The 23752-nt window shown below is 39.4% G+C and overlaps 2 protein-coding genes across 3 annotated transcripts; one reads left to right on the top strand and one right to left on the bottom strand.

Annotated features, from left to right (window-relative positions):
* Positions 1-1780: 1780 nt before the first annotated feature.
* Positions 1781-23612, top strand: LOC107804871 (serine/threonine-protein phosphatase BSL3-like). Of its 2 annotated transcripts, XM_016628820.2 has the most exons (22): positions 1783-2691; positions 2922-2982; positions 3076-3154; positions 3232-3311; positions 3425-3519; positions 3598-3697; positions 9457-9526; positions 11890-11991; positions 12081-12162; positions 12260-12439; positions 13579-13834; positions 13933-14155; positions 14235-14405; positions 14743-14981; positions 15871-15955; positions 16071-16169; positions 16242-16441; positions 16520-16595; positions 22448-22583; positions 22684-22820; positions 22903-22966; positions 23046-23612. In XM_016628820.2, exons 1-22 carry the CDS (start codon positions 2292-2294, stop codon positions 23057-23059), a joined length of 2949 nt encoding a protein of 982 aa, XP_016484306.2. In that variant the 5' UTR covers positions 1783-2291; the 3' UTR covers positions 23060-23612. The 2 variants fall into 2 exon arrangements, with proteins under 2 accessions (XP_016484299.2, XP_016484306.2); XM_016628813.2 differs by having other exon boundaries at positions 1781-2691; positions 22903-23612.
* Positions 17373-18564, bottom strand: LOC107785328 (uncharacterized). The gene is made up of 3 exons (XM_075219431.1): positions 18033-18564; positions 17825-17943; positions 17373-17726 (listed from the first exon to the last, which is right to left on the bottom strand). Exons 1-3 carry the CDS (start codon positions 18559-18561, stop codon positions 17388-17390), a joined length of 987 nt encoding a protein of 328 aa, XP_075075532.1. The 5' UTR covers positions 18562-18564; the 3' UTR covers positions 17373-17387.
* Positions 23613-23752: the final 140 nt, after the last annotated feature.

The raw sequence follows: 23752 nt of genomic DNA, 5'->3' as shown, positions 1-23752 counted from the left end.
TAATGTCAAGGACATAATAGACTTTTCAATTAAAAGTATTGTAAAATCAGGCCAAGGTGACTTTTGCGATAACTAGAGAAAAAATATTTTTTATGTAATAAAAGCAAGAAAAATGTCTTTTGGATAATGAACACAAAGTTGAATGACTTTTACGTAAAAAAAGTGACTTTTAGGTTAATTAGAGAAATAATATTCTTTATGTAATAAAAGCAAGAAAAATATCTTTTGGGTAATGAGCACAAAGCTGAATAATCACCCATGAAATTTACCCGATAACGTCGATGTCAAATACTCTTATTGCACATTGACATATCTATGGTGTATCCCTCCCTCTCACTATTGTTTTTTTGTTTTTGTTTTTTTTTTATTGGAATAATATATAACTAACTTGTCTTGTCCCCATTTTCACCCAGACACTTAAAATCGGGGATCTTATGACCTCTGAAACTATTCTAAAGTAGAATTAGTATATCTTTATTGGCTAACATGACAAAATAAGTATATACACTTAATTAAAGAGCGTGAAAACATTAAATCGCATTTTGGATAAAAATAACATAAAGAAAGGCTAGCGCCTGATTGTTGTGCACTTAAATTTGGATTTGATCTCTTAGGGGTCGTTTGGTAGGGTGCATAAAAATAATGCTGAATATGGTGTATTAGTAATGCTGGTATTAGTTATGCTGACATATCTCTTATCCATTCCTTTGTTTGATATATTAAAGCATTGCGCAATTTCTAAAAGAATTGCTTGTTTACAAAAATACCGTCAAAACCAGTCCATCACTTTAACATTTTAAAAGAAACACATGTTGAGAAATATTTTTATATAAAAAAATTTAAAAAATTATTTGATTTGTCTACCTATATTGTAAAATAGAACTAAATATTTATTTATAAAAAAGAAAATATGCCAATTATTTATTTATTTACTAGAGATATAATTTTATTTCTCACTATTTGAATTATTTTAAACTTGCATTAATATAATAACTAGTATATTTTAATCAAGCATAAATTTTGAAGGACAATTTTGTCTTTAACTAAGCTAATGCATGCATTAAAACCCATTGCATTGCTAATACCATAATTTTCTATGCATTAGTTATGCATAGGATAATACCAAATAAGATGTATAACTAATGCTTGCATAACTAATGCATAGGTTCAAAATGTCTACCAAACAAGATATTATTAATACACAAAGCTAATGCAAGCATTATTTTATCTAATGCATCCTACCAAACGACCCCTTAGGGTGATAATATTTCTATTTTGGACATTCCTAAAGAGTAATACGACCATTGCAAAGTTAAAGTATATAATTAGGAGAGTATTTATGTATATTTTTTTAATTTATACATGCATACTTTGACTATTTCATCAAATATCTAGCAAAAATATTAAAATTGATCTTATAAGCTTAGAGATTGTCTGGACAATTTCCAGCATTTGATACTTCATATATCATGTATGAGAATTAAAGGAATAAAAAACAGAATAAAGGATGAAAAGGAAGAAAAAAATAGAATAATAATAAGAAAATGAAACTCAATAATTTAATAATGACTCTTAAGTCTTAACCAATCATGAATATTATCTTTAGCCAAAGCCAGCTCTCATCCCATATGTATTTGTCAGGTTGAATTACTTTCAATCATCTCCACACGCGCTGATCCTGCGCGTCTCATTAAATCCTTCTTTTTTCACCCAATCAACGAGGGAAACCCTCCCGTTGAAATCGGAACCGGTTATCACCGTTAAAGCAGCTGTACGAGATGCTGTAATATCTTGTACGATCTTCATAAACACAGTGTAAATCTCGCTTCAGGACTTGTACCCTAAGAGGTAAAAATAAAGTCCACTATAGTCAGATTTCTTCATAGCCATTAGACAGATGAGAGAGACAGAGATACTTTATGTGCAGAAAAATACGTATGAATCTATAGATACAGATAGATATATCTAAATGTGCGCCTATACATACATTTGAATATTTGTAGAGAGAGAGGAATGAGTGATCGAGGGTTGGACAGAGAAGAGAGAGTTTAAGAGAGAGAAACTGTTCGGATTGGTATTCGTCGACCGCCTTAAAGCTTCTTTAGAAAAGAAGAGAGAGAAGAAAAACCTAGAAACTCGTAAAATTTGGATGTGTTTGAATCAGAGGATTTGAAGTTGTGATTTTCGACATTTAGGGTTTGAATTGGATTGGAAATGTTGATCCGAAATGCGCATGGTTGAGAATTGGAGCTCCGATAAGCTTAAGAATCTAGGGTTTCGAGGTGGGGGATATGGACGTGGATTCAGCGATGTCATCGGAATCCGATCACGATCAGAATAACGGCGCGTCGTCGGAGCAGCTAAACGGCCAGTCATCTGCTGGAGGATCTCCGCCGGAGACTCCTCAGGATCAGCAGCATCCGGCAACTTCTCAGCAGCAGCAGGGCAGTACTCCGGTGGTGGGGCCGAGGTGTGCTCCGACGTACTCGGTGGTGCACGCTGTTCTAGAGAAGGAGGAGGATGGTCCAGGGCCGAGGTGTGGGCATACCTTAACGGCTGTACCGGCGGTTGGAGAGGAGGGTAGCCCCAATTACAGTGGTCCCAGGCTTATTCTCTTTGGTGGTGCAACTGCGCTTGAAGGGAATTCTGCTGCTTCAGGGACTCCTTCTTCTGCTGGAAGTGCTGGAATTCGTATGTTTCCTTGAAGTCTCCTAATTATCCAACTTGTACCCTTTTTTCTGGGCAATTTTTGGACTTGATTAGGATATGGTATACTTTCCAGTTGTGTAGACTAAATGCAACGAGTGAAGTGATTTTTACTGGTCTCAGAAAACCTCTGAATACAATGTTTATGCATAAAAAAAGAAACAGAATTTAATTTTTGTATAATAATCAATTGATAGAAGAGATCTTAATTGCAGGTTTAGCAGGTGCTACAGCTGATGTACACTGCTATGATGTTTTGACAAATAAATGGTCTAGGTAAGTGGTTATTGGTGTCACTGATAAGCTACTCTCTATTTTGTGGTTTACTGAGAATGGATAAAGTATGTCTCTGTTTCTTAATAATCACAGGATGACTCCTATAGGAGAGCCACCCACGCCAAGGGCTGCTCATGTTGCTACAGCCGTTGGAACCATGGTTGTTATTCAGGTTGGTTTAAACTTATAGTATTTGTATTTAGCCCCTGTAGATTGCCATATTAACTTTTTGGATATTATCCATCCCAGGGTGGAATTGGTCCAGCTGGTTTGTCCGCTGAGGATCTTCATGTTCTGGACCTTACACAACAACGCCCACGATGGCACAGGTTAGCATTTAGCAGTTCAAGTAATGACTTAGTTGCAATGAACGTGATGTATCTGGTGAAGTGTGAAATATGGAAGTGCTGATCAACTACTGAAATAATTCTGATCTTTTCAGGGTTGTGGTCCAAGGACCTGGTCCAGGGCCACGTTATGGCCATGTCATGGCTTTGGTAGGGCAAAGATATCTCATGGCTATTGGTGGAAATGATGGTCAGTCCCGTGAAAAAACCCTCCCCATTTTTAAGCATTTAAAGTTTAAGAAATAAAAAGTTGATCCATTATTTTCAGGAAAACGGCCTCTAGCGGATGTTTGGGCTTTGGACACAGCTGCCAAGCCATATGAATGGCGCAAATTAGAACCTGAGGGTGAAGGTCCACCTCCTTGCATGTAAATTTCATGATCTCTTTCTTGAAGATGTGTATTTTAGTTCCTCATTGTACATGACTTTCATATTCTCTTGTTACTTTTGACTGTATTCAATTTGCTTTTTTGAACTTTATGTTTTTTATTTCATGGTGAAGAACCTGAAGATTTATTTGTACATATCAATCGAAGAAGTAGCATGTGGTAAACAGTGGTAGTCTTCAGTGACTGTTTGGTTATGATTTATTCCTTAGAAGAATAATTGACAAGGGAGGGATGGCCAACAGGTGACTCTCCCTCCAACCACAAGGTTGGAGTTTCAAGTCACCAAGGGATCAAAGTGGGAAAGAGTTATTGTTGGGCTCCTTTTCCGTGGTTTGGTTGTGGGGTTATCCATATAAGAAAATGCACCTGATCTTTTGTACTCTATTCATAAAAGAAAACGCCTCATGGTCATTTCTTGAGATACCTACATCGTGATGATTTTGTTATGTATACCCGAGTTCCAAATCCACTACTCCAGCTTATTCTTTTTTTTTTTCTTAAGGGAGGGGGTGTCTTTATTTCTTTGGCTTATAAAAGTATGTGTTGGCTTATTAGAATTATGATGGATCATTGACATCTAAAAAAACTGGCCAGTTTCCGAGTTTGGCAGATAATTTAAGGAAATGAAATTGCATCGTAGTTCGTTGGTGCTGCTTGTGTATAAAGTATGCGGGAAGTGAACCATCTTCTGTTGCACTTTTGGGATAGAGTTATTAGCTTTATTCCTTTTCATTTTCAACACTATGTGAACGCTACCTGAAACAGTTGCAAAGTCCTCGACTGGTTGGAGGATAAAGAAGCTGGATACATGAAATAAAGAGCTGTAGGTCACTCCGCATTTTCTTTTCTTGTTAATTTGAAAGGAAAGAAATACGATACTTAAGCGTTTAGAAAATCCTTTGAGGAGAGCTAACAGCTCCCTTTTGTTTTTTATATGCTTTTGGTGTTATAAAGATATTCCATATTGTATTTGATATAAACCATACTTATCAAATACTGGAGGAAAAGAAACAACAAATGTTTTGAAGATACTAGCAACTCATTGAAGCCTTGTAAAATACACAAGGAGCTGTAGCTTGTAAATGCTGTTGCCAGTACATTTTGTACTGATGAATACAATGTTATAATTCTCCCGGAAAAAAAAAGAATTACTTTGTGTGGGACATTATATTGGGAAATTGCTTAGATCTTTTAACTTTTAAAAAGAAGTATTAAGCTTGTTATAGTTGCAAGTTCAATATGAGAGAAGATCACTTGAGATGGTTTGGTCATGTCCTGCATCGACTTCTAGATGCACGTTGAAGAAAGTTGTTTCAAAGACGTAGAATCTATTGTAATTTATGCAGACTTCGAGAAAAATAGGTCATAATGAAAGAAAATAATCCATATATGTGATACCAATTTGTTGGGATTGAGGCTTAGTCATATTGGTAAGCTCACTTTAGGTTCAATAAAATTTTGGAGTCTTTTATTAATGTTAGAAGTTTGTTACTTTTTGAAACTTAGAGCCTTCTAGTGTTAGATAACATATTTTTTTAAATATTGAATAGAACGAGTCGAAGCGAAGCAATTCGGATAGTGATAATTCATGTAGCTGACTTAACTAGCTTCATTTTAAGACTGAGTTGTTATATTGGTTAATTATTCCAACTGATAATTTACTCAAAAATATTTTCCATGAGATTTAAATGTAGCTTTTAATGCAGCACGTGATGTGTGGATTAGGCACATGTCACGGGTTCAAGATCTGGCGCAGACAAAAGCCTAGTATTTAAGTGGAGAATGTTAGGGGGGCATTATCTATCTAATCTCAAATTGTGTGTCACTAGCCCTCGGGGATTTCTCGGCTATAAAACAAGAGTTTTCAATTTAACTTTACTGGTGTGTAACACTAACTTCTTTTCCATACATACTAATGTTGACATGAGATAACTATGCGTGGAATTTGTTCGCTACACTCAAAAGAATCAAGAGGTGTTACACGTATTGTAAATAAAGCACGTGGACTACTTAATAAAGACTTGTGAGGAAAATGACATTCCTTTTCTAGTGTTGTCTTTAGAGTAGAGCAAATAGTTATATGTTTAAGAAATAGTTCCTTCAAATCAAGATTTTAAAGTTGAAAAGTTTTTTTTACATTTTAAGTCACATGCTTTTTACCGTATCATTGATCCTCTGTCAACATTTTGTTCACTTCCTTGTATTTGAAGCTTTCGAACATTTGACACGTCAAAATATAAATTTACTTCCAACACTCGAAATGTTTGATATATTAGACCATTAGAGATATGATGGTAGGATGGCAGTTCAAATGGACGAGTCGGATAAGGAGATCACTCATGTGGACAATATGGTAAGAAGAGAACCACCGAGCGTTTCGAAGGAGTTGAAAATACTATCACACAACTTAGTGGAATCTTCTTGTTTTTATTTTTCATTTTTTAACATATTGGAGTGCACGTGATTTTGATGATTGATGCTCTTGGCAGAGAATTTGTTATTTACACAATTTTTTTTGTGAAGCTAGTGGAGAGCACAGACAAGGAGAAAAGGACGAATCAGGAGTTATAAGAAGACAAAGAAAGAGGCGAAGTTAGCGGTTACGGTGGCTAAGACTACTGGGTTTGGACTTATGTATGAGGAACTTGGGTGCAAAGGCGGGGACAAGAAGCTGTACATGTTGGCCAAGGTGAGGGAGAGGAATGCTCGTGACGGACCAATTGAAGTGCATCAAAGACGAGGACAACAAAGTATTAATGAACTGTTGAATGTGGAGGGGGTTTGCGTGAGTTTGGGTATTGTAGGTGTATTAAGGTTGAAGAGGTTGAGGGGGCGATGCATAAGATAAGCAGGGGTAGAGCGACTGGGCCAGACGAAATCCGGGTGGAATTTTAGAAGAACGCGGGCGGGCATGCTTGGATTGGCTTACTAAGTTGCTTGATGTCATTTTTAAGACAAGAACGATGCCAGAAGAATGGAGGTGAAGTATGATGATTTTGTTGTACAAGAACAAGGATAATATCCAAAATTGCAACAATTATAGGGGTATCAAGCTGTTGAGTCACACTACTAAAGTTTGGGAGAGGGTGGTGGAAGTCAAGGTGAGGAATGTGTCTATTTTCGAGAACCAGTTCGAATTCATGCCAGGGTGAGCGACTCCGGAAGCTATCCATCTGGTGAGGATATAGGTGGAGCATTATAGGTAGAGTAAGAAAGACTTGCATATTGTGTTCATTGACCTAGAAAATGCGTACGATAAAGTCTCGAGGGAGGTTTTGTGGAGATGTTTGGAGTATAGCGATGTTCTAGTAGTGTACACTAGGGTGATTAAGGACTTGTACGATGGTGCTAAGACTCGGGTGAGGACTGTGGGAGGTGACTCGGAACACTTTTCAGTTGTTATGGGGTTGCACCAGGGATCGTCTCTTAGCCTATTTTTATTTGCCTTGGCGATGGATGTGTTGACTTGACACATTCAAGGGAGGTACCATAGTGCATTTTATTTGCGGATGACATAGTGCTGATTGATAGATGCAAGACAGGGTTAACACAAGGCTGGAGGTTTGGAGACAGACCCTGGAGTCTAAAGATTTCAAGTTGAGCAGGACTATAACAGAAAACTTGAAGTGCAAGTTCAGTAATGGGACTCATGTAGCGGACGTGGATGTGAAGCTTGATACTCAAGTCATCCCAAAAGAGGTAGTTTGAAGTATCTCAAATCTATAATCCAAGGCAACAAAGAGATTGACAAGGATGTCACGCATCGTATTGGAGCGGGTGGATGAAATAGAGGTTCGCATCCGGTATTTTATGTGATAAGAATGTGCTACCAAGACTTAAGGGTAAGTTCTACGGAGTGGTAGTTAGACCAACTATACTGTGTGGGGCTGAGTGTTGACCAATTAAGAACTCCTATATGTTCAAAAGATGAAAGTAGCAGAAATGAGGATGCTAAGATGGATGTGTGGGCATACCAGGAGAGATATGTTTAGAAATGAAGTTATTTGGGATAAACTTGGAGTGGCCCCTGTGGAGGACAAGATGCGGGAGTCAAGGCTGTGATGGTTCGGGCACGTGACGAGGAGAAGTACAGATGCTCCTGCTAGGAGGTGTGAGAGGTTGATCATGGCAGGTCTGAAAAGAGGTAGATGTAGGCCTCAGAAGTACTGGGAGAGGTGATTATGCAGGACATGGCCTTGATTCAGCTTACTGAGGACATGACCCTTGATATGAGGATGTGGAGGTTGAGAATTAGGGTAGAAAGTTAGTAGGTAATCGAGAGTTTCCTCTATCTTTACCGGTAGTATTACTGTATTAGTAGTACTCTTGTATTTTCATATTCTTAGATCCCTATTACGTCCTGTGATCTCGCGCGCTTCAGTTATCTTATATACTACTTCTTCCTTCTCTTCTTTTTTTTTTCTTCTTCTTCCTTTCTCTTCCTTTTTCACCTTTTCTTGAGCCGAGGATCTATCGGAAACAGCCTCTCTACCTTCACCTGGTAGGGATAAGATCTGCGTACTCACTACCCTCCCCAACCCCCACTTGTGAGATTATATTAGGTTTGTTGTTGTTGTTGTTGTTGTGCAGGAAAAATCAATAAATTGTTGACTTCATAAATCACACCAAAAAAATATGATGTTTTCGGAAGTGGAGGTGGTTGTTATTGTGCTTAAGCCTTGTTCAGAAAACCATACTGTATAGACTATTTCAGTAAAGATATACATACGACATTGACTTCAAAAAAGAGAAATTTACTGAATTATTGGTATCAACATTGCCGTGGATAAGTCCTTATTTTTGAAGAGGTAGATATGATGGAAATGTTGCCCTGGTATGATTTTAGGAAACTAAAACTTGAAATTCCACAAACTATTGCTACTATTTGATGGTTGAGTGGCTCCATTATGCACCTCGCTGGCATGTTCTTGGTTTCAAGTCAGTTTCAGTTGCTACTGGTGGAGTTGCCATCTCTCTAGAATAGCATATTTTCTTGCACCTACTTTTCTGTTTTCATACATTATGAGGGGAGCTCCTTTTCTGAGGTTTTAATAGTGAAGTACAGGTACGAGTTCTCGATGTCAAGAAAACAAGTTAATCCTTCTGGTGATGTTTCTTATAAGTTTTTCGCTGACCTATAAGAAAATAAAGAATTCAATGAAACAAAGAAGATATACCTTGGCTTGTCTTCTAGGGAATTTGGTTGAGGCATAGGAATTAGGATAACAATATGGTCATTTCAGGTTCAAAATTCGCTACTACACTTACTGAGAGCCCAGCTGCTGTAGTCATTATTGGCAGGTCTTCGTTACGTGTGCTTATATTGCAGGTTGTCTGGTTGATTAGTTTAGCTGCATGCTCGATGGCCCGGACACCAATTTTGAAACATAAACATGACATACAAAGACTCAAGCAGTGGAACGTACATTCTTTTCTTATCTGAAGATGGTTATTTGACGAACAGTTGTTACAGTTTGAGCATATGTTGGTCTCTTTATTTTTTCAAAACTTCTGCATTTTGTTGAGCAAAGTCTTGTTAGACTGTGCTGTTTGTTGAACTGAAGCTGTCGGAGTGCATTTTACACATTTCCATCTTCATTAATTTCTGAAGTTTCTTTGTGTATTCTCATTAGTTTCCTCTGGTGATGTCCAACTGAAGATAAATTCTTGTGAATCTAAGCTGGTCCAAGTGTGCAGTAAAGTAATGAAATCCTAATCTGGTCTTGTTACTTGGCTAGGTACGCAACTGCAAGTGCGCGATCTGATGGTCTTCTTCTGCTTTGTGGAGGAAGGGATGCCAATAGTGTGGTGAGCGAAGCATGCTTTCTGATGCAATAAGAAAAAAATGATGGAGTTTATACTGATTTACTTGTTCCCTCGGTTTTTATCATTAGCATTTTTACTTGCACTTAAAAGTTTGAAGGATATATCGCTAGGAAGATTGTTCTCTTTCTAGAACAGATGATGCTTTCTTTGTCTCGCCCTATCTCCTTCTCTCTCCTTCTCTGACTCCTCTTCTATTTCCATTTCCTCACATAGAGTCATTCTCGTATTTTATTATGTGAATCACCTCTTCTATAAAGTTTTACTGCTAGAGGAGGGAGTCTTTTATTCATTTACTTGTCTTTTCTGCAGCCTCATTCATATGTGAGATAAACTACCTCATCGGCCAAGTGCATGCAAACTTCTTTTCTAATGGTTTGTTACATTGAGTGTCGAATTTGAAAAAAATGCTTAGACAAGGACACCTTTGTTTACCTAATTATGCCTGTATCCATTTTATGTGAACATCCTCTGTTTCTCTGCCCCAAATTGATTAGCCCATCTGTTTGGAGGTGCTTCACTTTTCCCATTTCATGTACCTACTTAGTGGTTAATCGCTTTAATGGATAAACTTGGGTGGAGCTCTTTATCTTTCCCTTTTTTGTTAAATATACTCCTTTATTATTTCTATGGAGAATGGTGCGTTTCTTATTACCTCACTTTTTTCGTCATGTCCTCTCACCTTTCTAGCTTTGCCTCACGTCTCATGATTGCACTCTGCAGATCTCTTTAATCTCTAGCCTTCTTGATCCCTACCTTGGTTGTACTCCATTGTGTTGCCACCTTGCTCTCCCTGATCTACCCATCTGCCCAACCTCTGCTGAGAAACCGTTTTCCCAGTGCCAGTCTTCCCCTCACCCTTCCCTTCTCTTGTACCTAACACAATCCTTATTCCATGATCCCTGCAACCTTCTGCTTGGTGATACCCTATTAGTCTGCAGCCCCTCTACTTTGCCGCTTTGACTTATGCGTGGTAGAACCTAGCCTTACATTTGGGGAAAAGTTCATCGCCAAAAAAATGATCCCCACCCAAGAACCTTGTGAAAGGAGAAGAAGAAGATTTGATCTATTCACAATTGGCTGTATGTGCAGTAAAATCTTAAGGACATAGTAAAAAGAAATTGTCAGATTACAAAACTTTGTTTCCCAGAATGCCTGCTCAACTAAATGTTTGATTTTGTTATAACCTTTAATATTGTGGAAAAGATGTGACTTCTTCTCATTCTTTAGAAATATCCATTGGTGGATTTGTTTATTGAAGAGAAAGCTGATTTTCATCTAGAGCATTCTGTTTTATTGGTTGTACGTACTTTTGTTGTCTCTTTCTGGTTTATAAAAGGCATATGAGTGCGAAGCTAGTTAAGGAAGGGGAGAGAGGACCAAAAATAGGGTTATGTGGTCCATAAAATAAGGGGAGGTTTGCTAGTAACTAGAGGAGCGTAAAGTCCTACCTTAGTCCCTAAATGCTTTGCCAAAAACTTATGATCGAAATCTCATATCATTTTGACCTTTTGTTTTATTTGTTTTTCAGTAGGTTATGACGTTTGCCTCTCAAACTACATTTCTAAAGACATTTCCTCTAACTTAAGCTTAATATTGCAAAGCCTTTTTTTTGCTATAAATTAAGGACATAAGAGTGAAAAGAGAGATTTCTATGATTTGTATTTTCTGAAGTTTGTGTTGAGCATTGTAATTTGATGTGATATCTTGTTAACATAGCATCTTTTAGATGCTTCCAACTATTGTTTTTGTACTCTTTTGCTAACTCACTTAAAAATAACAGACTTAGCAACTATCTTTTCCGGATTTCTATGCCCAAGAAACTGTCAGGGAACGATGATGCTGTGTTGAGTTTCATCCACTTAAACATAGCAATAGCAATTTGAGTGGTGGAGCGGATTAGTGATTTGAGATTAATGAATAATGGATGTCTGGGGCTTGAGGTTAAGGAAGTATATGCAGCATGGTTTGATGGTACTTCAGAAAACTGTGTTTTCAACTTCCACCATTTAATCGGTTTAGTTGGATATTTAAAAGGTTATGGGGATTATAGTGCAATGATGCAGTATTGGTTTTTGGTATTCTTAGTGTATTCTTTAGAGCCAAAAGTATCCACACCTCTACTACACCTGTTTGACATGGGTTCGTCAAAACAGATTTGAAGATCCATGTAACATAAGTGATGAACTCAAGAGTTCTGTTTTTTGTTTGCTCTTTCATCTTCTTTTGGTATAATTGTTAATTGGATGGGGCCCTGAGCTTTTAAATTGTTACTTCCTCGTATGCTCTTGCGCTCATTGGTTGATTGTACTTGTACTTACTTTTCCCACTGCTTTGTTCATCCACAGCCACTGGCCAGCGCATATGGACTTGCCAAGCATAGAGATGGGCGCTGGGAATGGGCCATTGCTCCTGGTGTGTCACCATCCTCTAGATATCAACATGCTGCTGTACGTGTTTGTTTCATTCCTTTGATCAACTGCATACTTTCACATGGATACGGTGTTTATCAATTATCAATAATGTTCTGATATTATAGGTTTTTGTTAATGCTCGGCTCCATGTATCTGGAGGGGCACTTGGTGGTGGACGCATGGTGGAGGATTCATCTAGTATAGCAGGTATTTTTTACTTTTAGTCGATACATAGTGGAGATAACACTTTTTGCACTGTTATGTTCATCCCTCACTATCATGGTGCTTTACCCCCTTTTGGCAGTTCTTGATACTGCCGCAGGAGTGTGGTGTGACACGAAGTCTGTTGTCACTAGTCCTAGAACTGGCAGATACAGTGCAGATGCAGCTGGGGGAGATGCTGCAGTTGAATTGACCAGACGTTGTAGACACGCGGCTGCTGCTGTTGGTGACTTGATATTTATTTATGGTGGTCTGCGTGGTGGTAAGACTATAAGATAGACATCAATCAATGCTCTTATATTTGCTTTCAAGTTTGATTTCAAATGACAATCATTCTTACTTTTTCTTGGAATAGTAAAGTAACTAGCTGGCCAGAACTGTGAAAAAAGAAATTGTAAACTAACTAAAAGTATCTTCTTTCTTCGGCTCCAGGGCTGGTTCAGGATGTGCTATGGTTTAGGCATTCATAGCTAAATCCCGTTCTTTAGTGTGCATATAGCCTGTTAGAATAAAGGTTTTCATGACGCACACTCATGCTGGTTCCTTTGTCTTTCATCGGTCTAACGCTAATCCTGCCACTGGTGCATAACAAATTATCTGACTCAGTAATTAGATATCACTGAAAAATAAACTCACATTGTCACTTTTCAAGTACTGTATTATTATTATTATACCTTTCTTGGCCTTTTGGCTAAGATCAAGTGCTGAATTAATAGAGGGCATATTTCCTGTCGGGTGTAAAAGGATTTCATTCAAGAGTTTTAGCACTGGTCCACTTTAGCTGTAATGATGTGGTGCAAACTCATACTGATAAGTCCTGTTTGCACGTAGATGAACAACTTTCTCCGTTCAAAAAAATTTAGTAACTGCACTGAGGCCAGACAAGAGAGGGTAGCTCGATTGGCAAAGGTTGAGGGACTTGTGTCTTAGGTCATAGGTTCGAGCCTTGCGCCAAGCGAACTAACTCTGGTATTTAAGTGGAGAGGGTAGCTCGATTGGCAAAGGTTGAAGGACTTGTGTCTTAGGTCATAGGTTCGAGCCTTGCGCCAAGCAAACTAACTCTGGTATTTAAGTGGAGAAGGTTAGAGGGGCATGCCCATCATCCCCGAGTCTTGAAGGCTGCAGTTAGCCTAGAGGGTTGGCTCAAAATGGATTTTTCGGTCATAAAAGAAGAGAGGCTGCTCAAGTGGAAAGCACCCTCCACTTCCAACATTTACCGTTGTGGGTTTGAGTCACCATGTTACTCTGTCAGATGTGAAAATCATACTTAGCCTCAAATATATCTGTTGCACGTTTCCAACTGTAAGAAAAAAGAAGTGTAATGAAAATGCCTTGGGAGAAGTTATTCAGATCACTTCCTGGTTCCTGCAACAAGTTTAGTCCTGCTGTGTTTTGTCTCAGGGGTATTGCTAGATGACTTGCTTGTTGCCGAAGACTTGGCCGCTGCTGAAACAACTAGTGCAGCTTCACATGTAGCTGCTGCAGCTGCTGGGAGGATAGCAGGAAGGTATGGGTTTGGTGATGAAAGAACAAGGCAAACAGACCCTGAGGTAGTTAATGATGGCTCAGTTGTACTGGGAACTCCTGTTGCACCCCCTATAAATGGTGATACATATTCTGATATAAGCACTGAAAATGCGACGCTTCAAGGATCTCGGTGAGTTTGCAGTTGCATAGGAACAACAGCATCTGCTATCTGTTTTATGCTAATTGTATGAATGTTTCTAAAGATCTATCTTGTGGTTTGTTTTGCAGGAGACTCATCAAAGGTGTTGAATATCTAGTGGAGGCTTCTGCCGCAGAAGCTGAGGCTATTACTGCCACCCTAGCAGCTGCAAAAGCTCGACAACAAGGTAATGGAGAAGTTGAACTTCCAGACAGGGATCGTGGAGCAGAGGCAACGCCAAGTGGAAAACAGACGCCTTCTTTGATCAAGCCCGATTCTGTCCCAGCTGGAGTCCGGCTACATCACCGTGCTGTCAGTGTTCAAATCCTTAATGCTATGTTAGTTTTGGTGCTCATAAGGTTGACTAATGATGTGCCTTAATGCATTGAAGGTGGTTGTAGCTGCAGAGACTGGTGGAGCTCTTGGTGGCATGGTACGACAGCTTTCGATTGATCAGTTCGAAAATGAAGGCAGGCGAGTCAGTTATGGAACCCCAGAAAATGCAACAGCAGCAAGAAAACTATTGGATCGTCAAATGTCCATCAACAGTGTTCCCAAAAAGGTAAATGATTTGTCTCTAGACGCATAGCCTGATTACATGCCACAGTGTGGCTTACCATTATTCGGCTGATGTGTTATTCATGCAAGTAAAAAGGGTAAACTGCTTGCAGTTAGTGCATAACTTTTTCTACATAAGTTGCTGCGTTGTTCAGATCCAGTATATTGGACTGCATTGATGCAATCAGGGTAACCAGTCCATTCTGAATCTCAAGCAGAGACTTACCTGTTCTGTGCTAAATGTAACTGCCATCATCTTTATAACTTAAGCAGTTATTTTCGTATGAAGACAAATAACTGCATTTTGTTAGTTATATCATTTCTTTTCCTTACTGTTTCAGGTGATTGCCCATCTTTTGAAGCCTCGTGGCTGGAAGCCGCCTGTTCGGCGGCAATTTTTCTTGGACTGCAATGAGATGGCTGATCTTTGTGACAGTGCCGAAAGGATATTTGCGAGTGAACCTAGCGTTTTACAGCTTAGGGCTCCTATTAAGATATTTGGTGACTTGCATGGGCAATTTGGGGATCTTATGCGTCTTTTCGATGAGTATGGTTCCCCATCGACTGCTGGGGATATATCGTAAGTGCCTTGACTCAATCTTGCTTTTACCTGTTTTATTTTCTGTCCAAGCCTTTTGACAGCATAAATTCCTTGGATTGCAGTATATTTTCGATTTACCCTCTTTTTGTTTTGAAAGGATATTTTGATTGAAAATTGCGGGAGTCGCAGTTTGCTTGTTGTTGTAACTGTCTGGTGTCTCGATACGGCTATCAGAATTCTGATATTGATTTTATGGAAAACGGTCATATTTACCCCTCTGCTTTTGAGAGTTTTTCATGTCTACCCTCCATTTGAATATTCGACTGTGTATAGCCCTACCGTTACACATTTGAACACAAATACCAATCAGCCGTTAAGGGACCCGGACCAATCATTAAAATCAACAAGTGGAGGGCCAATACACATTTTAAAACACCCGGTTCATTTGCCCAAATCCATTATCCGACCCATCTGAAAATCTGTTTTAATTCATATTGTTACAAGGTCCGAATTATCCCCAATTGCTCAAATTAGGAATAATAATTGTACTTTCTCATCTTGGCTGTGTTTCTCCGCCATATACTGTGATTTTGTGCAATGGAACCATTTGATTGTAAAATCCTGTTGTTGTCTTCAATTAAAGGGAAAAGATGAGAAACCTCTTCGTAAAAGTTATGTTGCATAACCAAATATCCCATGTAGCAGATTATGTAGCCTATATACATCAAAACTTATATTCTAAGCGACGCTTTACTTGGTCCAGGTGAGGCTGTCACAATATTCTCTTGGTGTCTATTTGCTGTCTCTCATGTCATTCTGACTCCCGCAGACTTGTACCATTTTTTGGATTGATCTATCACTTAGATCAGTTTGATGTGTCAAGATTTGTTCTTCTAATTTGATACTAATTTTGGTAAGTGAATACCAGGTATATTGACTACCTCTTCTTAGGAGATTATGTTGACAGGGGCCAGCACAGTTTGGAAACGATAACTCTTCTTCTTGCTTTAAAGGTACCTCTTGTGTCTAATTCTTCTTGCTTTAGAGGTACTCTTATATCTGGATGTTTGTATGCTTTCAACTTCTTAGTTACTCTGTGATTTTGATGATCATAACTTGATGCTTTAGGTTGAGTATCCCCTCAATGTACATCTAATTCGTGGGAACCATGAAGCTGCAGATATTAATGCGCTTTTCGGCTTTCGAATTGAGTGCATCGAACGGATGGTATGTTATGATTTACTGGGTGAAGCTTGTCCTTCCTGTCAAGCTAGATACTGATGTCCATTTATGCAACAGGGTGAGCGAGATGGAATTTGGGCATGGCATCGATTTAATAGATTGTTCAACTGGCTTCCTCTGGCAGCACTAATCGAGAAAAAGATAATCTGTATGCATGGTGGTATTGGAAGGTCAATTAATCATGTTGAACAAATAGAAAATATTCAGCGTCCTATCACTATGGATGCTGGCTCAATTGTTCTTATGGATTTATTGTGGTTAGTCTCTGTCTTCTCTTGTGCTTCCTTCTTTGACTTTAGTTACTCATATTTTCTCACATCAGTGTGTGTTTCTAGGTCTGACCCAACAGAAAATGATAGCGTTGAAGGATTAAGACCAAATGCAAGAGGTCCAGGGTTGGTCACTTTTGGGGTGAGTAATTTTCATTCCGTATCAATTTCAGGGAGTTAATTTTCTCTTGATATCTTGTTTCGGGGTAGTGGAATTTTTTGTTTTCTTCCACCTATTGTCTCTTATTTTTGGGAAGCTGCAACATTCTTATCAGTTAACTGTAGTTACTTAAAAGGGCCCAGTGCAGAAAGATATGATATTTCAAACATAAAGTTAAGATTGCTCCATCTGCCCTCTTATTCCACTTTTGACGTTGTATGGACTGTCATTTTCTTGAGTTTGTTTTGTGCAATTGCAGCCCTTCCATCTTTGTAACTTGGACGTTTTTAACTTCTATGTCCAAGCTCTTTTCATTCAAGACGACAACGACGACCTAGTGAAATCCCACTAGTGGCCGGGTCTGGGGAGGGTAGTGTGTAAGCAAATCTTATCCCTACCCGAGGGGTAGAGCAGTGTTTTTGAGAGCGCGAAGCGCAAAAAAGCGACAAGGGCTCGCTTCGCTTCAAAAGCGAAGCGCACGCTTTATTAAAGTGAAGCGCAATTCTTAAAAAACATAATGTAAAATTATAAATAATCAAAAACTTCAATTTAAATACTTAAAAAGTAGGTACTAGGTACCACCAAATCATCCACAAACCATCCACAAACCATAGGACAAGCAAAATCAAAGCTACTAAATTACTAGAATCAACATCTTATTCTTCTACTCTTCTTCTTCAAGATTGTCAAAATCTTGAATTCCTCTATTATCTTCATATTGCTCGTCATCTTCTTCTTCCCCCTCCTCTTCATGATCACTTTCATCTTCATCAATTAGGGATAGGGATCGACTTGTAGTAGCCACACTTTTCCCTTCCTAATAGAGCTTGAACTTGGAGTATATCTCCTTAAACCATAAGGATCTTCCCCAACTCCACTACCAACTGCAACATCACCCCAAGTGAAATCGGAGTCGCCTTCAAATACTTCTTCACCTTCGCAATTTTCGGGGACTCCGGTTAGCCACTCATTAGCCTCATCAATATTGTCCAAAAGAATTGGATCAATTATATTGCGGTGGTTGTAGCGACGCCTCAATGCTCTATTGTATTTTATGAACACTAGATTATGGAGGCGCTTCAAGGTTAGTCGATTCCTTTTCTTTGTATGAATCTGCAAAAAAGATGTGTCAACTAATTAGTAGGAGTTTGGACAATTGAGATATAATTTACTTTATCTCAAAATACGAAATAATTCTTTTTATTTCTCACGTGTTCAAAAACACTCCAGTTCCTTTCACATCCAGATGAGCTACAAGTTAAACTTAGAACTTTGATGGCGAAAGCCTGTAGCTCCGGAGTCTCTACACCATATTGGTCCCACCATTCAACTATAGAAGTCAAAAAAAATGTTCAAGAGTTAATAAGTATAAAGAATACATTGAAGTTAGAGCTATAAAATATAGAAACACTTGGTCACCTGGCGACTTCGTCGTTCTTTGTTTAATAGCAAGTCGGAGCTTAAAAAGTCCTTCAGCTGCCTTGTAAATAGCAAGCTGATCTACTATCTTTTCTTGCAAGTCTTCATCTGGGTTCAACTTGATAACAACCTGATGGAATCCTGTCCACACTTCTTTAGCCAATGAATTCTTCTCATGCTGCTCATAAAAGAGTGATGGGTTCAGAATAAGTCCAGCTGCATGCAAAGGTCTATGAAGTTGCTCATCCCATCTTGCATCAATGATCTGAAAGACCTTTGCATATTTCTGCTCATCACTGAATGATGCTTGAATAGTCTCCTTGGCCCTATCCATAGCTTCATAGAGGTAGCCCATTGATGGTTTTTGCTCCCCATCCACCAAACGGAGAACTTTAACCAAAGGGCCACCAATTTTAAGAGCATGAAGGACATTATTCCAAAAAGAATAAGAAAGAATAATGCGTGCAACCTCTTTCCCCGCACTTTCCTTTGCAAATTTACTCTTGCTCCATTCCTCTGAAGTGACCATCTTTCTCAAATTGTTTTTTTTGACAGTGGATACTATGCAGAGTCAAGAAAGCAGTGGCGAACCTTGTCTTGCCCGGTTTCACCAAATTTTTTTGCATGGTGAATCTTCTCATCATATTCAATAACAAGGGCCGCTGAGAAATATAAGAATGTAACCTAACGCCCTGGCCAAAAACTGTAGAGAAGGGTTTTTCCCTGAAAATGTCCCCGAACATCAAGTTGATACAATGAGCCGCACATGGAGTCCAATAGACATTCTTGTACGCTCCTTCAATCATGCCACCTGCTTTCTTATTTTCACTTGCATTATCAGTGACCACTTGAACAACTTTGCTTGGACCAATCTTTTCGATGGTATTCTGAAACAAGGTGAACATTTTGATGTGGTCAGTGGATGAGTCACTAGCATCAATGGACTCAAGAAACAAGCTTCCCCGGGGAGAATTCACCAACACATTAATAATCATTTTCCCCGTTCTTGCCGTCCACTTATCCATCATAATGGAACAGCCGTACTTGTTCCACACAACTTTATGCTCCTCAACAATTTTATTAGTCTCCTCCACTTCCTTATTTAGATAAGGACCTCTTATTTCATGGTAAGTGGGAGGCTTCATTCCAGGTCCGTATTGACCAACGGCCTCAATAAAGTCTCCAAAAGTGTCATAGTTGACACAATTGAAGGGGAGCCCGACATCATAGACCCATCGTGCAAAAGCTCTAACCGCACGATCCCTCAAAATGTCTTTAGCAATTTTTTGTACATCTTTTCCACCGCCCTTTGCTCCCGGCTTCTTTGAGAAGTAGCAATCCATAGGACCTTTAGTATATGATCCATGGCTTGACCCATCTCTTCCCCGTTTTGTTGGAAGTGACAATTCTTCAATATCATCATCATCATCATCAAGATTGGCCACCATTGGTTGATGAACCATTTGATTTTTTTGCTCCTTCTTCTTCTCAACAAAATTCTTTATTTCTTCCCTCACCTCCGGTGGACATTTCGGACAACTTGTGACGTTTCTATCGCCACCAATTAGATGGTATTTAAAGCGATAAATGCCACCCGTTGTAATCTTGTTGCAAAACTTGCATACAACATTTATATTCTTCTCATTAGTTCTCTCGCCATATTGCCAAGCCGGGTCTTTCTCTTTCGAACTTTGAGACATTTTAATATCCCTATTATTTAAGATATAAGAAAAAAAACATAATCAATAAACTGAAAATACATATAATAATAATATATATAATAATTAATTATATAAACTGAAATATACATTTAAAAATCACATAAACTAAAAATAATACATATATATATAATTAATTTTATATGCTGAAATATACTAATAATTTAATTTTATATGCTGAAATATAATAATAAATGAAATACATATAATAATTAAATATATATGCTGATATATAATAATCGAACGAAAAGGAAAAAGAGAAAAAATGGTTCCTTGCTCTGTTCTGGACTGTAGAAAGTAGAAACAGAGAAAGAAAGAAGAAGAAGAAAAATGAAGAAGAAGAAGAAGAGCGACTGGTCGACTGGTCTAAAGAAGAAAGTAGAAGAAAGAAAAAAGAAAAAAATGAGAAGAACTGAAGAAGAAAGGAGAAGAATTACCTGGGTAAGGTCTTCGAGGTCGACTGGTCGAGCAACTGAAGAAGAAGAAGATGGAACCCTAGCTTTTTTTGTCGACTGAAGAAGAAGAAGAGCGACTGGTCGAGGCCTCTGTTTTTGGTCGAAGAAGGGGATTGGGGTTTTTTGTCAATTTAGGGTCTGTTTTGTCTGAGACCCAAAGTTTTTTTTTAAAAAGGCCCCCTGCGCTTTTTTCACAAAAACGATCGCTTTATCGCTTTCGCCGCTTCCTCGCTTTGTTGCTTTTTCCAGTGAAGCGTGCGCTTCTGCAGATCGCGTCGCCTTAAGGAGCTGGAAGCGACACACTGTCGCGTCGAGTCGCTTCGCGCTTTAAGCGACGAAGCGCTCGCTTTTCTGAACACTGGGGTAGAGAGGCTGTTTCCGAAAGACTCTCAGCTCAAGAAGACAAAAAGAAGGCAAAAAGAGGCAATCTATCAGTACCATCAATAGAAACCATAGAACAAAGAACAGCATCACCAGAACCAGAAAATAAGTGAAAAGCAAAACAATAACAGCACATCACTAAGAGGAATGAAAGAGTAGTGTGAACTCAACATTAACCACTAACAGTCAAAGACTAAGTCCTAACAGACTAGCTTCACTCTGCGGCGCCGTAGAGATATTCCCAACTACCTCCTAACCTACAACCTTAATGCTCGATCTCCACAACTTCCTGTCTAGGGCCATGTCCTCGGTAATCTGAAGCCTCACCATGTCCTACCTGATCACCTCTCCCCAATATTTCTTAGGCCGCCCTCTACCTCTCCTCGTGCCCACCAAAGCTAGCCACTCACACCTCCTCACCGGCGCATCTGGGCTTCTCCTATGGACGTGCCCGAACCATCTGAGCCTTGCTTTCCGCAGCTTGTCATCCATGGGGGCGACACCCACCTTCTCCTGAATAACTTCATTCCTAATCTTATCCATCTTGGTGTGCCCGCACATTCACCTCAACATCCTCATTTTAGCTACTTTCATTTTTTGGATATGTGAGTTCTTAACTGGCCAGCGCTCAGCCCCATACAACATGGCCGGTCTAACCACCAGTCTATAAAATTTACCTTTGAGAATATGAGGCACTTTCTTGTCACACAAGACTCCAGACGCTAACCTCCACTTCATCCACCCAACCCCTATACGGTATGTGACATCCTCGTCGATCTCCCCATCCCCCTGAATAACCGACCCAAGGTACTTGAAACTGCCCTTCTCGGGGATGACTTGTGAATCAAGCCTCACGTCCAATCCCGCTTCCGTCGGCTCAGCGCTTAACTTGCACTCTAGGTACTCCGTCTTAGTCCTGCTCAACTTCAAACCCTTAGACTTAAGGGACGTCTCTAAACCTCCAGCCTCTCACTGATGCCGCCTCTCGTCTCATCAATCAGCACTATATCATCAGCAAATAAAATACACCATGGCACCTCCCCTTGAATATGGTGTGTCAGTGTATCCATTACCAGGGCAAAAAGGAATGGCTGAGCGCAGACCCTTGGTGTAACCCCATAACAACCGGGAAATGCTCCGAGTCGCCTCCCACTGTCCTAACTCGAGTCTTAGTTCCATCATACATGTCCTTAATCACCCTAATGTAAGCAACCGGCACACCTTTTGCCTCCAGGCACCTCCATAAAACCTCTCTAGGAACCTTGTCATAGGCTTTCTCCAGATCAATAAACGCCATGTGCAAATCCTTCTTCCTATCCCTGAATTGTTCCACCATCCTCCGAATAAGGTGGATAGCTTCCGTGGTAGAACGCCCTGGCATGAACCTGAACTGGTTATCTGAAATAGATACCGTCCTCCTCACCCTCACTTCTACCGCCCTTTCCCAAACTTTCATGGTATGACTCAGTAATTTAATACCCCATAGCTGTTACAACTCTGGATATCACCTTTGTTCTTGTACAACGGAACCACCGTACTCCACCTCCACTCCTCCGGCATCCTCTTCGTTCTGAAAATAACATTAAACAACCCAGTCAGCCACTCCAAGCTTGCTCTACCCACACACCTCCAAAATTCTACTGGAATTTCGTCTGGTCCGGTAGCTCTGCCCCTGCTCATTCGAGACAGTTGAACTCATAAGTCCTTGAAGTCACTTGTCTGTTTTCTGAACTGGAGTTTTGGTACTTCAGTTTATGTGGTGCTTGAATATGAGATATCACTGCCTGTCTCTGGGGTGTTTGGTGTGATGTAGTTTCTCTAGCATTTCCTGTCGCACTAATGTAAGCGCTTGCATATGCAGCCTGATCGTGTGATGGAATTCTGCAACAACAATGATCTTCAACTGATAGTCCGGGCGCATGAATGTGTGATGGATGGATTTGAACGATTTGCTCAGGGACATTTAATTACACTTTTTTCAGCCACTAATTACTGTGGTATGATGTTACAAATTCTGGATGTTTGGAGGTTTTCTACTTTATATGTATGATTTATCTTTATACAAAATATTTGAGTTCTTTTTTTTCCTTTCTACAGGTACTGCTAATAACGCTGGTGCTATCTTGGTATTGGGTAGAGATCTTGTCGTGGTTCCAAAACTTATTCACCCGCTGCCACCAGCAACATCTCCTGAAACTTCACCTGAGCGGCATATAGAGGACACTTGGATGCAGGTTTGTTATTTCCAGATCTTCTTCGACCCGCATATTCTTTGCTTTGATGTGTATCTAATCACTCTTACAACTGTTGGGATAGGAGCTAAATGCTAACAGACCACCTACACCAACTAGAGGACGTCCTCAAGTTGCCAACGATCGAGGTTCTCTCGCTTGGATTTAGAATATAGTTCGATTATTTTGCTATACTTCCAGGCTCATGCTAACATGTAGGATTTCCAGTGATTTGTACATAGCACGACACCATTCAGAGAGTTCCATGGAGATACTTATCCTCTTGAAAAGTTGAAGGCTTGAGGCAACTTGGGGATTCTTCCACAGAAAAGATGCTTTCAGAGGATCAGATTTGGATATTGGAGGTTGCAGGCGCATGGTCTATTCATCATGATGCAGAGCAGTTCGGGCTTTCCAATAGTTGCCCTTTGTACATTGAGCCAGAAGCAGGTAGAAGGATGTTATCATGATGCAAAGACAGTTCCGGGGTGGGTTTTTTATTGTATTTTATTCCTTGTTAAGAGCCAGTTCTGAGTGGGCAGTGCTGGGTTTTTATTGTATTCCTACATAAATTTTTCCTCGTTTAGGGTGTATCATTTTTTTCTACGATAGAAAAGGACTGAGTCCCCCACATATCATTGCTGAGTATATAATCCTGAAGATCGCTGTCGTAATTCATGTATCATAGAGGTGGTTGCTTTGTGTAATTGTATTGCTGCCTTGTAAAATGTTACTTCCACTGTGAACAAGAAAAAGATGCGAAAAAATAGCTAGTCATCTACTATTTATCCTGTTTATTTTCGTTTTCCCTTGATGAAAATAAAAACTCAGTTGACAGCATAAACTCCTCGTTTATTGCATACAGCGCCTTGTAGATGTTCAGTATTCTCTCAATGCATCAAAAGAGGCAGTGAATTGCAATGAGCTTTCGACAT

The sequence above is a fragment of the Nicotiana tabacum genome, chromosome 8 (genome assembly GCF_000715075.1).
Source record: "Nicotiana tabacum cultivar K326 chromosome 8, ASM71507v2, whole genome shotgun sequence".
Lineage (NCBI taxonomy): Eukaryota > Viridiplantae > Streptophyta > Magnoliopsida > Solanales > Solanaceae > Nicotiana > Nicotiana tabacum.
This window is presented reverse-complemented; position numbering and strand designations above follow the sequence as displayed.